This window comes from Nothoprocta perdicaria, unplaced genomic scaffold (genome assembly GCF_003342845.1).
Source record: "Nothoprocta perdicaria isolate Ctin4 unplaced genomic scaffold, notPer1 scaffold_20, whole genome shotgun sequence".
In the NCBI taxonomy this organism is placed as follows: domain Eukaryota; kingdom Metazoa; phylum Chordata; class Aves; order Tinamiformes; family Tinamidae; genus Nothoprocta; species Nothoprocta perdicaria.
The window spans coordinates 2,181,062-2,195,460 of NW_020455205.1; the positions used below are offsets into that span (position 1 = coordinate 2,181,062).

A 14,399-nucleotide genomic window follows, 5' to 3' on the forward strand; every position below is an offset into this window, starting at 1 on the left:
CGGAAGATGTATATTTTAATGCAACATGTAAAATAAATATTAAAAAGCTGTAAACACACACTCTAGAGCAAAATTTGCAACTTTATTTTCTGTTGACATGGAGAGACTTTTGGCAGTATAAAGCGGTAGATTATGGAGCTTTTCTTAACAGGAAGTAGAGGAGAGTGGTGGTTAGAAAGCGCTGCTACAGGAAGTCTGACACATGCATCGCCCTGCACGAAGTGGCTCCGAGTTCAGCCCCTTCGGGCTTTTTTCTCTTTTGCTTTCCCAAGTGGTGGAGCAGGCAGATGGCAGCTCCCAAGGAGCTCCCTTGCAGCCAGTGCCCGGGCACGGCCACGGCACTGCAGAGGCTGGAGGGCTTCGCGAACCGCCTCTTCCACAGGCACTCCAAGGGCGCCCACGAGCAGCGGGYGCCTCTGGAAAATGAGGGCCAGCACCTCTCTGAGCTTGCTGTCCTGTGGGACAAGTCAAGTAAGTCGGGCGCCTGCGAGTTTTATGCATGTTTCCTCTTCGGTTTGCCTAGCGAGTGGGGAACTTGTGTGTTTGTAATTGCTGAGCTGTGATAAGTTCCTGCAGTTTTACCGTTTACTACCTGCTGGTGTTAATTTGGAGAGGAGCGTTGCATCGCGCAGGCGAGGAGTGGTGCTGTAGCAGGGGSCTCGGTGCCTGGCAGGAGAATCTAGCCCAGGTCCTGCCTCTTCTATCAAAGCACCACTGACCTGTTTAGACAAGGTTTCCCCTCACCCCCGCTCATTTCTTTTGCTTATAAATTATTTCCTTTGTTTTCAAATTACATCTGCTTCTTCAGCAGAAACAGAAAACTCATTAAAATTGATGCCGTTTAAACTTTGGAGTTTAAGCTGTGAAGACATTGCTGCGCAGATGAGATTTCTAATTATAGGACTCTTCATCATTTGTCACTTAATTTTGAGTGATACTTCAAAATGTGCCATATTGTGGTAAGCAGCATAAAATTGTGCTTGGTTTTAACTATTGCATCTTAATTTAGTATGGGGATGCTGAATATCATTACCTTTAATTTCTTAATTAGCAAACTGTTTAGCATATGTGTGACTTGAAACCTTTCATGGCTACATTTAGGGTAATAGAACGGAGAGGTTTCAAAAATACCACAATGTAGGTAAATAGTCATTTGATCTTTTTTCTTTTTTTAAAACCATATGGCGTTTTACAAGTTAGCTATGGTCTCTGGTTAAATGTTCCATTTAAAATGTTACATTATGATAATTGATGATACTTTTGTGCTGGATTTCACATTCATTGATGGATTGGGAATAGCATAATTATTTCTATTGGATATAGGCCTACTGGAAATATGTGACATCGTGGTGTTACCACGAGGAAAGAAAATGTCTCACTACTTTCAGTTTGAAATATTACACGAGTGGGAACTGGATATGTTCTCGGAGGAGATGCCATAAACATGGAAGCAAAAAGGTGTTAATGCACTGACCTAAAATAGATTAAATCTAGGTCTCCCAGATGAGATGGAAAAGGATAGACTAAGTCTTGTCGGGAGGATAAATGATGAAAGTGCAAGAATTCTGAGCTGCCTCTCTTTCACAGTATTTTCAAGTCAGTAAAAATAGGTATATGCTTGTGCTTGTATAGAAGCCCCTTTTTATATGTGTCAACGACACTGAAACATTTTGGTTTATTTAATATGAAAAATATAAAAAGAAATGATGTTGACCTGCTGACATGTACAAAGTGTGTACATGTCATTTRTGTACAAGTTTCAACTATTTTTTTCCCCCCTATTTAAAGCAAGCTTCCTTGTATGACATGTTAGATGAGGAAATGGAACGCTGTGTCTTTTGGTGATAAACATGGTATTAATGGGTTGTCTTAAATGCTATTTTAAGTCATAACTAAGCACAGTGGTTGCATATATTATTTTTCTGAGCAGAAGTTAGTTTGCTGATAGCTAAATTTTGGTTGGTTATGTAAGTTTAGGGAAGCAAACTCCTCAATCCTGCTCTCAATGCTTTGCTCTTAATTATCTCAGTATTTATTTAAAAAAAAAAAAAAGGGAAAATGTTGTCCAGGTGCATGTGCTCTAGGTCAGAGTTCTCATTTTACTATCAGTTGAGCTCGAGGAGTGATAGAGCAGGCAGGAAGTGCAGGGACCGGTAGCAYTTTTGTCTACTATTGACTCGTAATTATATGTTTAGCAAAACAGAGCATGTGTGAAAATTCTGTCTGCAGAAAGCAAAAATGACATAAACCCAGTTATTGTCTGTCTTAACTGTTAAGTGACATAGAATTGCATTAGCTCATAGAATTAAGGGCATAGAATTCAGGCAGAGTTTTGAAAAAATTCCACTGCTCTTGTAAAGATATCTGAATATAGGCTATTCTGCCTGTATYACAGCAACTTACAGGATGCTCTTGTCAGGCTTTAGGTGAGGTTGACTGGCAGGAGTTGGGTGTGGATTGCTCTGGAATTTGCAGGAGAAGCCTCTTTCACTCCCCAAAGAAGGTTGTGATTTGACTACTTGCATTTTTGTTTGTATTGAATCTTGGAGTGGATTTCATTTGGAAATCAAGTTAAGGTGTGAGCACCTTTAGGCTCTAAGGAAATGTCGCGGTTGGGCCTGTGCCTACGTGGGCCTGTGCCTACGTGCGCCTGCACCGGAGAAGCCGCCGCCGCCGCAGCTTCGCCGCGAAGAGGAAGGAGCTGCCGGGCTTGGGTGGATGTTTCTCGTCTCCTTGCGGGCCGGCCCCCATCTCGTGCTGTGGCTTGGCTGCGCGGGCACGTGCTCCAACGCAGGARGGTTTTTCAGAAGCTGATTTTGAAATTTATCTTGTGTTTTTGCTTCCTTATTTTGATATGTAGAGCAGATTTTCTGATGTGCCTGGCGTTCCTGGTAGCATAGGAAACCGAGTGAATTCATTCTGAAGGATTATTAGAAGCTGACAGGTCAGAAATGGCTCAGGATACCAGAGGCCTTTAATTTATTTTAAAGTAGAGGGAGTGTGTGCAGAATTGAGCAGCTTATCCCGGCATCAGATGGACCCTGCCGTCCAGCCCGGGGCGGAAGGGCACGTGCTGTGCTGGTCACTTGAACTGCATTTCATGCCTAGTGTTGCACGTCCTGCATATGATGAGCTGCGAGTACATGGAGCCTGCACTTTGGGGGTGGTTGTTGGTTRGTTTTTGCTTCATTTTGTTAATTGCTTCTTGTTCTCTGCGAGATTAGAGGGGGGGAAAGGGAAGGAGGGTGAGGCAGCTCATGACAATCGGCATGGATCTCTACACTTCTATTTTTGAACTGGTGCTTATGTTTTCCACATCTCTGGAAATTACAGAAATGCACTAGCAAYTCCGATAACACAAGTGATCAGGAAAACACTTTTGCTTTTATTTATCATTAAGTACTACTCCCCGTCTCAGAATTACAAATGGATGATGAAGTCAGAGGGCTGTTACTTGGTCTCTAGCTGATTGAACATAACATGAAACATACTTTGAAATATTGTGGAAGCGCTCATGGAGATTGAGCTGAATAAATACTGGATAGATGTATGTGTGGAGAAAAATACATCTGAAATAGCAAGCAACGTGCAGAAAKCATTGTGCGACTTGATGAAGGCTTTAGCATAACTACTAGTTGGGTACAAGTCAACAGATAATTCTGGGCTAGGGTTGCCATGGAAACAAGCAGTGCTTGATATAATTGAGAACATCTTAAAAGCTCCTGGTGTTTGCATGCGGTTCCCCTGCCATTTTGAGCCGCTTTAGACAGGAATAGGTAATGATGGTCAGAACAGAACTAGTTAATGAGCAAAGGCAGATATCCGTGTCTTGAATGCTGATTCTGGCTCACTACTGGTGTCTTGGGTTTCAGGGGGYTTGGGGGGGTTGTTGCATTTCTTTTCTTTAATCGCGGTGAGCTCTTAAGGACGAGGAGCTTCTTGGATTCTGTGCCTCCCTGCTTCCCGTTAGGGTGGGTAAGTGTGTGTGGAGATAGAAGCAGGGATTTTGCAGAGATGAGCAGACTTCTTCAACTCTTGGATTAATATTAGGAACAATATGTTTCTGAAAATTAGCTTTTCAACATGAATGGTAAGTCTTTTCTCTTGCCTTTGACAATATTGTTTTGTTTTGAAAAAAATATACCTATTTCCCCCCCTTCTCTGCATAGCTATCAATAACTGCATTTGTCTACTGATCTCTTTGTTTTTGTAATTGACTTAGTATGGCTTTCACTGAAACAATACTTATCTGAAAGATTTTTTTTGTTTGTATTTGGCATTGTTTCCTTTACCTAATGAATATTTAGTATTTTAAAGGCATAAAATCTGAGATTGAAAATTTTATGATGGAATGCTGTGTGTATTAGTTGACTTGAAAAATTTTCTTTGGCACCRTAATAAGTTATTTTTCTGTGAACTGACACAAATCAAACAGGCTTTAACAAATTATTATAATTACCATCTACAAATTCCGAAATGACTTTTATTGTTATTCATCTGGACCAACTTCTTTTTTTGTGGCTTTTGTTCTTCCCAAATGATGGGATAGCAGAATACTTGTGGCTGTTCGTGGAAGCAGGGTTACGAAATCATTTAAAAAGATGTATTTCGGTAGAAGTGGTRAACTTACCAGGCAGGTATTTGCTTTCATCTCTGCCAATGACTACTTCTTATACTTTGAATATTTGAAGTATGGAGTTGTTTATTCTAATTTGGAATATCCTTGAGAAGTTATGTCTAAATATAAACAATATCTGTGATATCCTTTGAAAATCATTTGGCAAAAGCCCAAATCAGTTTTTGAAATGATGTCTGTCTGTTTTGAGCAGGGAGTCTGGACCTTTGTAAAATGACAGAAGAGGATTTGCAGTTGCTTTAGATAAAGAGGAAAAAGGGCATTAATGACTTACGCAGGGTTCTGTGTGTGGGTGCACGTGTCGGGTGGGTGCAGGTGAGATTTTTGCTTTACCCTTCGAATTTCAATGAGCATTTCCACTAACGTTTCATTTCTGTGCACGATGCAAGATAAAGAAGGGGAGAAGTCATCACAACCACCTTATCTAATATCAATTTATAACGTGCTCATCTAATAAAGGTGTTCTGAGGTCATCTTCGCTGCAGCAGAATGTGTTGCTGTCACTTCCTTGGTGTTGCAAAGTGTGGTAATGTACAGATGTCCAAGCTGGCGTAGCTACAGGGTGCATGTGCAGCTGTAGAGGTTAAGCTTAGTGCCGTGACCACCTAAATACACCCAGGCTCGAGCAGCCCTTGGAAGGGCCGTCCCGGTGGCCTTCTCGGGCATCATCAGCACCTTGGTTTGGTGCAGGYGCTCCTCAGGCAGCCGCATGGCCAGTGCTCAGGGAAGGGTCTGGCATCGCGGGGCTCCCGTGTTTTCTGCAGAAAATAAATAAATATTTTTCTTTTGARTCATTTGAAGTGAACAAATTGCTCACACAAGCTAGGCTATGGATTCTCCTTTCTTCTTTTTTAAGGCTTTATTCAACAATTTGTGTGTGTTSATGTTTCTCATCTGGAGCTTGTGACTTGCAGCTCCATTTAAACAAACAAAAATCTGCACCTGGTTCTGATAGATCTTGTGGTGTACTAGTAGCTCCTAGTAACGTTAACTTACTGTTTAGGCTAATGCTTTCAAATTCCAGAGTGGGAAGCACCTGCTAACCTGGAACCTTGTGTCGAGTCCTTGGCAGTCCAGCTGCCGCGTGCGTGTGGGAAAGGGGAGCAGTGTGAGGGAGGAACAGGGTCACACAAACACTGCTGGCTGCTTCTCAACCTTTGGCTCTTCCTGGAGACTAGCTTTTAAGAGCAAGACACAACTAGTAAAAGGCACTAAAGTGCTGAAGAGCATGGCAAGTGATTTACAGAGACATGATAGCAAAACTGAGTGGGGAGTCAAGGTTGTAATTGTGCACTAGATTTTCCTAATGTTTCCTAATAACCGTAAATGTGCCCGAGTCTCAAAGTTGAAGACCTAGTGTCTGCTTAAGTGACTGAAGTTGGGAGATGACCATAGAGAATGGAAAAAGATAACATGTCTCATGACGAGAAAGGAAAAAATAGATTTGCAGTGTTGGAGATAAACGATAAGGTGGACAAGAACTCTGTAAGTGCTGCTTGTCAAYGCTGGTAGGAAGAGTGCTGCTTATTTTCATTTTGATACACTCCGTTGCTATGAACATCTTCAAGAAGATGGAGAAAATGGAAGGATGAAATGGCATGTCCAGGTGCCACCGCAAGGCATCTTCCTATATAGTTCTAGTGGGCCTAATGGCTTCTTCCTCTGCAAAATTCCCCAGTGAAGTTACCAGTTACCTCTGACAGGGATTAAAATGCTTTTTTAGGTGTTAAGCTCAGTGATGTTGTGTTCCGTTTCCTCATCTAAAGTACCTCACAAAAAGAGAGAACAGCATAACACTGCTTTGAGGTACWACCAAAACTCTACTAAAACTGCAGGTACAGAGTGCTCCCCAGGAGGGCAACAGTTTGGGGTGCGAGCTGAGCATGGGTTTGTAGTGACCCACAGGGTAACTGCTAGGGGAAAGGCTCCCTGTGTCCTAACTGCTCATCCCTGCTGACCTGCTGGCAGGGTGCTCTGTTACCTCTCAGAAGTTGTTTCTACCACAAAAAAATGCTTGTTTCTCACTCTTTTTCTTTTTTTTTGATTTAATTTACATGCCAAGTTGCCTATGTAGTTATTAGTTGCTTGGTTCCTTTAAGAATTTAAATCCTTCTCCTACCASTATTGTAGGCCAGTGTTCACAACATGAATTTTTCATCTTTAATTATCAAGGTTCTTCTGGCAGTTTTGTAACCTGAATCACGTTTTTGGTGGTGTTTTTGATCCTCATCTGGCAGATTTGATAGCCCATTAGGAACTTGTGTTTCCTGGGGATTTTTTAGATTTTTTTTCCAGGGTTTGCAACTCGATTCTCATTCCAGTTCAGTGTCTGTCTGTTGCCAAATGGACATTGGCTCTAATATGCCATTTGGTGTCCAAATGAATAGTAAATACTCCTACCTACTTGTGCTTGCCTTAATCCTATGGCAAACCAAAGCTTGTTGTTCACGTGCTGCACTGGATTGTGAAATGTATTTATTTACATAAGGCTTCCTTCTTCAGGAAGTCGCGCTCTGCTATTTAAGGTTTTAAGTGAACTTGTGCTACTYGGCTGGTTACCGTAGGCAGCCCTTTCCTGTAAATAGTGCTGGTKTGTGCGAGGGAGCTGAGCGCTGCGACCTGCCGCCTCTTACATGTATGGGAGGCTGCGCCACGGTTCTGCCAGCGTGGGGCCCGGCAAAGGCCTCCTGCAGGAAGCAGCCCCAGAAACGTGGATACAGTGAAAGCAAGGCCCAAATTTTGCATTAGCTAAATACAATCCAAGCAGGATGTGTGCATGAGAGTTACTCTGATTCTGGGTATGAAGTGTGTGGCGGCCGGTAGGAAAGGCAACATGCAGKGCACACTGGTCTTCCTTAAGTTGCATGCACGTAGTGGGCAGTTTTGGAAGGTGCTTAGTTTGGAATATTGGGGGGGRAAAAAGTTTAATAAGCTTGGAGTACTTCTCAAGAATGGGATATTTGTGCCTGAATATATCTGGCATTGTGAGAGCTTGCGGGGAAATTCTCGTTGACTATGCAGATCAACACCCTACAGAYTTTTGCTTGCAGTTCCCACTAATCTAACCCTAAAACATCCCTCCAGCGAGAGCAGGCCAGTACCATGCTGCACACCTCAGGCACTGAACCTTTCATTAAGAGGCAAGGTGGGGAAGCAGTGTAGGGAGGAGGTTCCCATTAGCCAAGATGTCCTTGTACAGAGGGACAGGTGGACAGGCAGAGGGATGGCCTCGCCGCAGGAATCCCGCAGGAGGTGCCTGAGCCCTTTGCTGCTGTGCGTGACCGGCTGCAGGAGAAAAATCTGACGCTTTCCTATATTTGTACTTGGCTAGTGGGATTTGTTAACAGCCTTTACCCGAGACTGTAGCTATAGTTACAAGGTATCTTGTAGTAGTGCCCTAGAAAATGTTGTTCTTGGAACTCATTCTTAAAATTTATTCCCTTTTTCCCACAGTTACCATGGAAATACATGCACTGCAGAGACAGTGATGCTTGGAATTATAAAAGAAAATGCAAAACTGCAGGGAGGGGATAGTGCAAAGGGCCGCTGGTTCCGCGTGCGTTYGGCACGGGAAGCGCACGGCGCATCCGGCCGGGGCTGCGGGGCCGCCCGGGAGCAGCGGCAGCAGCGGGAGGGGAGGGAGGCTCCGGGCCGGCTGCCCGCCGAGCCCCAGCGTGCAGCCCCTGAGAACTCGCTCCGTTGCCCTCTCTCCACCTGCCCCTTGGTGTCCCCTGTGCAGGGAACGTGTGTAAGCAGTCGTGCTAAACTTGTTTTATTCAACTTAGTAATTTTAGCTGTTTGGAGATGAGCATGAGCAACATTGGGATGATGGCGCCGCGGCCAAGAGGAGCCCATGCGCCCGTCCCTGCCCTCTCCCWCACCCTAGCGCCCATGTGATGCAATGAGCGACGAATCAATTGGGATTAAGACTGGTTTTCTTTTTCCTCCCTTGCCTCCCTGCATTCGTTTTTAATCTGGCTCCATTCCCTGACCTGGTCTGGCACCCAGCCACAGAGGCGCTTTTGCTCCTTCAAGGAAGGTCACGATACGGAGGCAGGAACAGATGCCTGGGGGAGGACAGGTTGCTTTTTTGGGGAGCAGTTACTAGCACATATTGAGGAATCAAATTGCTGCTTCATGGACTTTTAAGCCTCAAAGCACCTTGGCTGTTGCAAGAAAGAGCAGATTTAATAATTCGTAGTGCTGGCTGTCTGGAATAATTCCCTTCAGAGCACACTTCAAGGACAAGAGGAAGGTACAGGAGAGACCCCTTTCCTTAAGCCAAAGCTTAGTTTAGCATATTCCGGGACTAACCGGATGCCAGTCGTAAATGGTGGCATTGGAGAAATGGGAAGAAAAATCTAGTGTAACCACACAGAGAAGGGGTGCCATGTCCTCCAGTCGGGAAGGGAGGTGCAGGGGGGAAAGACGTGTCACCATGCTCCTGCTGTGTGCATGGAGCACACAGAGCTGCTCTGCTGCAAGCACATACAAATGTACATGAGCAGGTACCAAAGAGCAGAGCTGGGGCAGGACTTCATTGCTTTTATGAGTGAATAAGTTACTAATATACCTCAAATGTGCATTTTGTTTTTTCTATGTGTGTATTGAGATTTCTGAGGTTCATGTTTGAAGACACTAGATGTTAGCTTGTTTTGGTCCTTGTARAGGTCTGCTATTACATTGTACTTTAGGCATTAGCAGGCTTTACTGCCTCTGTTTGGGCTAGTACTTTGTGATTTAAGAAAATGAATAAAAAGAAAAGATTGAAAATTGGATTTGGAAGTAGATTTGATTTGTTATCTCTAATAAAAATAGAAGCTTAGAAATTGGAGCCTGTAATACTGAAAAATAACTCAAGTCTTCAAAATCATGGACAAGATTAAAATTTTTTCTGTTGTTCTAAAATACAGGTTGTTCACATCCAGTAGTGTTGTCACACGTTGAAAAATATATCTTTTTCACTACTACATCATCCGTTTTCACAGCAAAGAACACTTAAACAGAAATCAAATCTTTGTTCCTTAAGTAAAAAAGTGAATAGGTCAGATCATGGGAAGCTGCAGAGGCTCTTGGTGCAGCCCGTCCACCCTGCCTGCTGCTGGAACAGACACCAGATAACGTTACCAGGGGTCAGGCCCTCACGGCAGGGCCCGTGCAGAGCAGGGCATCTTGCTGCCACGTTAGGAAAGCGTCGCCCGGCCTGAACCCGGCTTCACGTTGCATTGGCCTCCCCTCGGCTCGCCCTGTGGGGAACAGCGGTTGCTGCTTTTCAGTGGTCTGTTGCAGTGATGCTATTTTTGCTTCTGCTCGAAAGTGTTTTCCAGCTAACAGTGTTAACTGGAACCCGTGCCGCCGCCCTGAGTGTGCGGTGCTGTTTGTGTGTGCGCCTAAAAGCTGAGCAGGACTGAAATCTCGTTGCAAGGCACGCGGTCCTATTGCTGCTCATGAAAATGGAAAGAAATGCATTTAAGGAAATGGGTGAAGAGTTTAAGGGTGAGACTTGGAGCCCTTGAGCCCCAGTCTTCTCCCTGGTTTGTGTCGGGTGGTKCAGTAGCGTGTTCTCACCGGGACCTCTAAATACACCTAGGTAATGCTTAAGGCTATAAATAGTACATGGTTTGTAAAGCAAAATACTCAATTTTACCAAATTTACCAAATTCCTTTCATACATACTCATTTTTTCCATTAAATAAATTTGGAAGCTTAATTATAGCCCATTTAATTCCAGATTTCAAGCGATTATATTACAATTTTGAGGCTGAATTGTATTTGTTGAAGAGCATTTTAAATATCGAGCAGAGACTGGCATTTAGCACAGCAGATGGGGGTTTGTGGTAGTGCCCAGTGTTTAGTCTTAATCAGTTTAGTCCTTGCTTTTTTCCCATGAATCCTATCCAAACCCKCTTTTTCTCCCCCCAAAACAGAATTTCTGCCTCTCGTGGGAGAAGTGCTTGGGAATAGCAGATATGGTGCGTTTGGGAATAGCAGATATGCTGCRTGGGCAGCAGCAGAAATGCCCAGGGTTCAGGCTGTGTCCAGGGCTGCTCCATCCAGGCCCCTTTCCCACTGCTCTTGCAGCTCCTGCTGCCTTTCGCTCCCTCTGAAATGGGGTTCACGGCTGCCCTGCTYGCCCATGTGCTCTTTGGGGTTGCTCTTTCTTGAATAATCCTACTGGCTTTTCATATATGGGCTAAACCAGAAAATAAAACTGCTYCTCAGAGAGGAAGTGAGGAGCAGTGATGCCTGCAACCTGAACTCGAGTCCTGGCCTGCTGGGGTTGTGCGGTTGGGTTTTAGTTTTAGTTTTCCCCTGGGCTGCTCTTTCCGAGCACCTCTTCATCCCGTGGTGCCCAGATGCCTTAGTGCAGACGCAGGTTCGAGCAGCTTTTGGCTAGTAGCAGGTGAGAAGCCAATGGGGAACTACGTGGGATGATGGAGTATCCACGGGTGCTTCCAGGGCTKGCCTGCCTTGCGGTGTGTGGATGGGTGTTTCACGTGGCAAATTCAACCATGTGTTTTCTGTGTTTCCGTCCTGCTCTGTGCTGCCCTCAGCAGCCCCTGTTGGTGCCCTGTCCTGCGCAGCATGGTTTCCCCTGCACATGCAGCTCTCCTCAGGCCAGGCCTGCATCGTCCAGGGCACCCGAGCGGCCCCTCGCCTGGCAGCTGCGTGTGGACCTGCAGAATTGCCTTGGTTTGGCTTTCCAGCTGTTTTTAGACTTTGCCTTTTAGCTCCCAAACAGTTACCCCATTTCTGAAGACCTTTTCCTACTATAAATGTCCTATTCCGTGCTTTAGGTGTTTGCATTTCACAGCACTCGTTTCTGCTGCTGGCGGTGGTTCTTGCTGGCCGTGAGAGGAGAGGTCCACAGCATGTATGTGTATGGGGGGGGTATGTATGCGCGCATATGTGCATGTGTATAGGTGTGCAGGTGCGTGCATGCAGGTGGGTGCACCCTGCGGGTCTCTGGCCCCTCGACACGGGCTCTGTGCCACGTCCGGGGTGTTGCTGTGACCCCTCAGCGCTGCTTCCTTGGGCTGCTCCTTGTTGCTCCTCTAGTTCCCACCTCCTTCAGCTCCTGCTGCGGCAGTGGGAGCAGCCTGGGTAGGGCTGCCTGCTGATCTTCCTGTGCTCTCCGGGATCACCAGCACCTTCATTCTGCTCTGCCATACAAGTAACTCTGCCTTCTTCACACATGACACAGGAATCTATGCTCAAATCCATTTCCAGATTTTTTTTAAAAGCGTTATCAAATAAAATCATGCACGTATACAGCTTACACAATTTTCAAGAATGCATTCCAGGTGACACGCAGTAAGTTCCCTGGGCAGGCTAGGCTTTCCGAGGGACTTTGCTCCATTGTTGGGTAATGGGACTAAAATTGGCTGTGAATTATTTTGAAGATTGCTTACCATTTCTGAGCCATCGACCACATGCTGTGCAATCTGTCACATGCTGTCTTTGGAACAAAGTGATAAGCAGTTGGAAAATCACCTGGTTACAGGTTTTATTGGGATCCAGCATGGTACGATTAAGATGGGTATAGTTTTCTGAGCAGCAGCTCCATGGGTATTTGTTGGTTGGTATAGATTAATAATTAGAGGAGAGCTTAATTTTTCTTGAGGTTTTGTAAAACGTGCTGCTTTCTGTGATGCATCATCTTTTTCATACTGAATTTAGCTGCTTTTTTTTTCTTTTTTCATTTGATACTTTCTGCTCAGCCGTTCTGTGGCTTAACGTGAGTCATTCTGTCTGTGTGGGAAAGGTCTGCTCTGCTCCCGAGCCCGCTCCAAAGGGGGAATGGGGGAATGTACTTGTGTTTTCTATGTGTTTGTTGTGGAAATGCATAAAACTTTTTTTTTTCTCTTTCTTTCCTCTCTTCATCATCTCATCTGTGTGGGTGAATGTTCCTGCAAACCTTTGGGGAACCTGTAGAGACCTTTGGTATGCTCATTCTTTCATTAGAGCCCCAAGTCACTGATAATAGCAACAGTTTAAAGACCAGAAGAGTGAACAGATGTTGCATCATAATAATGTTTAGTGGCTGAAAATGTGCACTTGAGGAAAACTTCTAAGTCTGTTTAATGCATCTTTGGATCATCATGGTGAYGCCAGTGACCTCTGCCAATCGCTTACCTACTTCTTAGATAAAAATCCATGCTATAAAGCATTTTCTTCTGGTGCAAAAGCTAATATTTATGTATGCAGATTTTTCAAAAGCCCCTATTCTGTTTCAGAATCCCAGTCCCACTTTCAGCAGTGACTTCACATGCGCAGTTGCCCCAGTTCTCTCAGGGATGACCCCCTGACTGGTACAGGCTTGTGGAGCCCCGGGGACCTGGGAAAATGTGAGCCAGGTTTCCAGCACRTTGCAGCGTTCTCAAAAGCTGAGCCTCCTTTCATTAAGGAGGAAATGCAATTCCTATAAAACACATTATGGAATGTGAATTTTCTTTTTTCAAAGATACAGATTTTAGGAATTAAAAATATGCCTTTGGATAAATTTATTTTGAAAATACATGTTGAGGGCTGCTTTCCAAGTGAAAGGACAGAAGTGATGCAGAGTAAGAAAAWAGTTCTGTGCTGAAGGAGAGCTTGTGACTTCTTGATATCATAGGGTGTTGTTTCCTTCCATTGCTTCAACATTTTGAGTATCTCCATCTGGATGTCATTTTTTTCATAAGCAGCATTCTTCATCCCCTAAGCAGAACAGAGACAGAGATGATTACATGTAAATGCTGTTGTATATTTGCAATTAGATTTGAATGCAAAAGATGTGGGAATTTAAAATATTTCTTCATGTGAACAATGGAAGTTTCATGAGGGATATTTAAGACCAAAAATGTACTGTAATAACATGATTATTCTTTGTATGCTCAAAAAAAACCCATGAAACAAACAGAAATTATTTTGTGTTTTCACTGTGCTCTACAGTGTTAAAGCAAAGTTAATGTTCTCTTTTAAGCTCCAGCTGCTTAAGTTTGAAGGCTCAGCTTTTTGTGATCTTAATGGCCATCTTATTTTTTTCCTGTCATTAAGATAATGTTCATGTTACTCTGACGGAAATTGATTTTTTTAAAAGCTTTGCCATAGTCATGATCTTGGCTCTCCTGGTGGAAGAAGAGCTGTCAGTCAGTGCTTGGGTCATTCTTAGCTTTCCTTTTTGTAGCAGGAAATCCTTTCATGACACAGGAAATCACACTCTTTTCTAAAATTGGAATCATTAAAAGCCATTAAATAAGTAACCACTTTATTTTAATAACAATAGACCTATTTTTCCTATTTGGGATAAATTTGCCAAACTTATACTGGTTGCTCGCTTAACACTGATAACTCCCAGTCAGGTTTCATATCCATTTAAATAATTCCTTTGATGAAAATTGTGTTTTTCTTAATCTATGTATCCTTAAGTTAAAGGCAAYAAATACACTCCTCATCTCCAATACTACTTCTTTCTCTTAGACTAATATTGCTGACTGGATACCCTGAGCCAAACACCTCACAGATCTCTGGGTCTGCCCTAGCTAATTTGCAGTTTTCCATCACTGCCCCTGTTCGGCCGCGGCTCCGTCGGCGCCGCGGTGCCGGGAGCCACAGAGCTCCCCGAGCGTTTGCTGCCCTCCCTGCTCCTTCGGCCCCRGCGAGAACGGCCCGCGGGAGCCGAGGCCTGAGCGGGCCCGGGGGTCCCGGTGTTGCCCCCGCGAGGGGAGCACCCACATACCCAGCTCATGTGATGACCRTCGTTTACGGTCGGCCGTAGAGC

At 44.3% G+C, this 14,399-nt stretch overlaps 1 protein-coding gene across 2 annotated transcripts in view; it reads left to right on the top strand.

The window, feature by feature from the left end:
* Nucleotides 1-287: 287 nt before the first annotated feature.
* PRKACB (protein kinase cAMP-activated catalytic subunit beta) overlaps nt 288-14,399 on the top strand; it is a 33,937-nt gene continuing 19,825 nt past the window's right edge. Inside the window, exon 1 of one of the 2 annotated variants that reach the window (XM_026038036.1) lies at nt 288-471. In XM_026038036.1, the coding sequence (XP_025893821.1) occupies nt 288-471 (184 nt within the window). Of the gene's footprint in view, nt 472-3,898; nt 4,091-14,399 lie in introns of those variants that run through there. The other variant, XM_026038037.1, reaches the window with a different exon arrangement.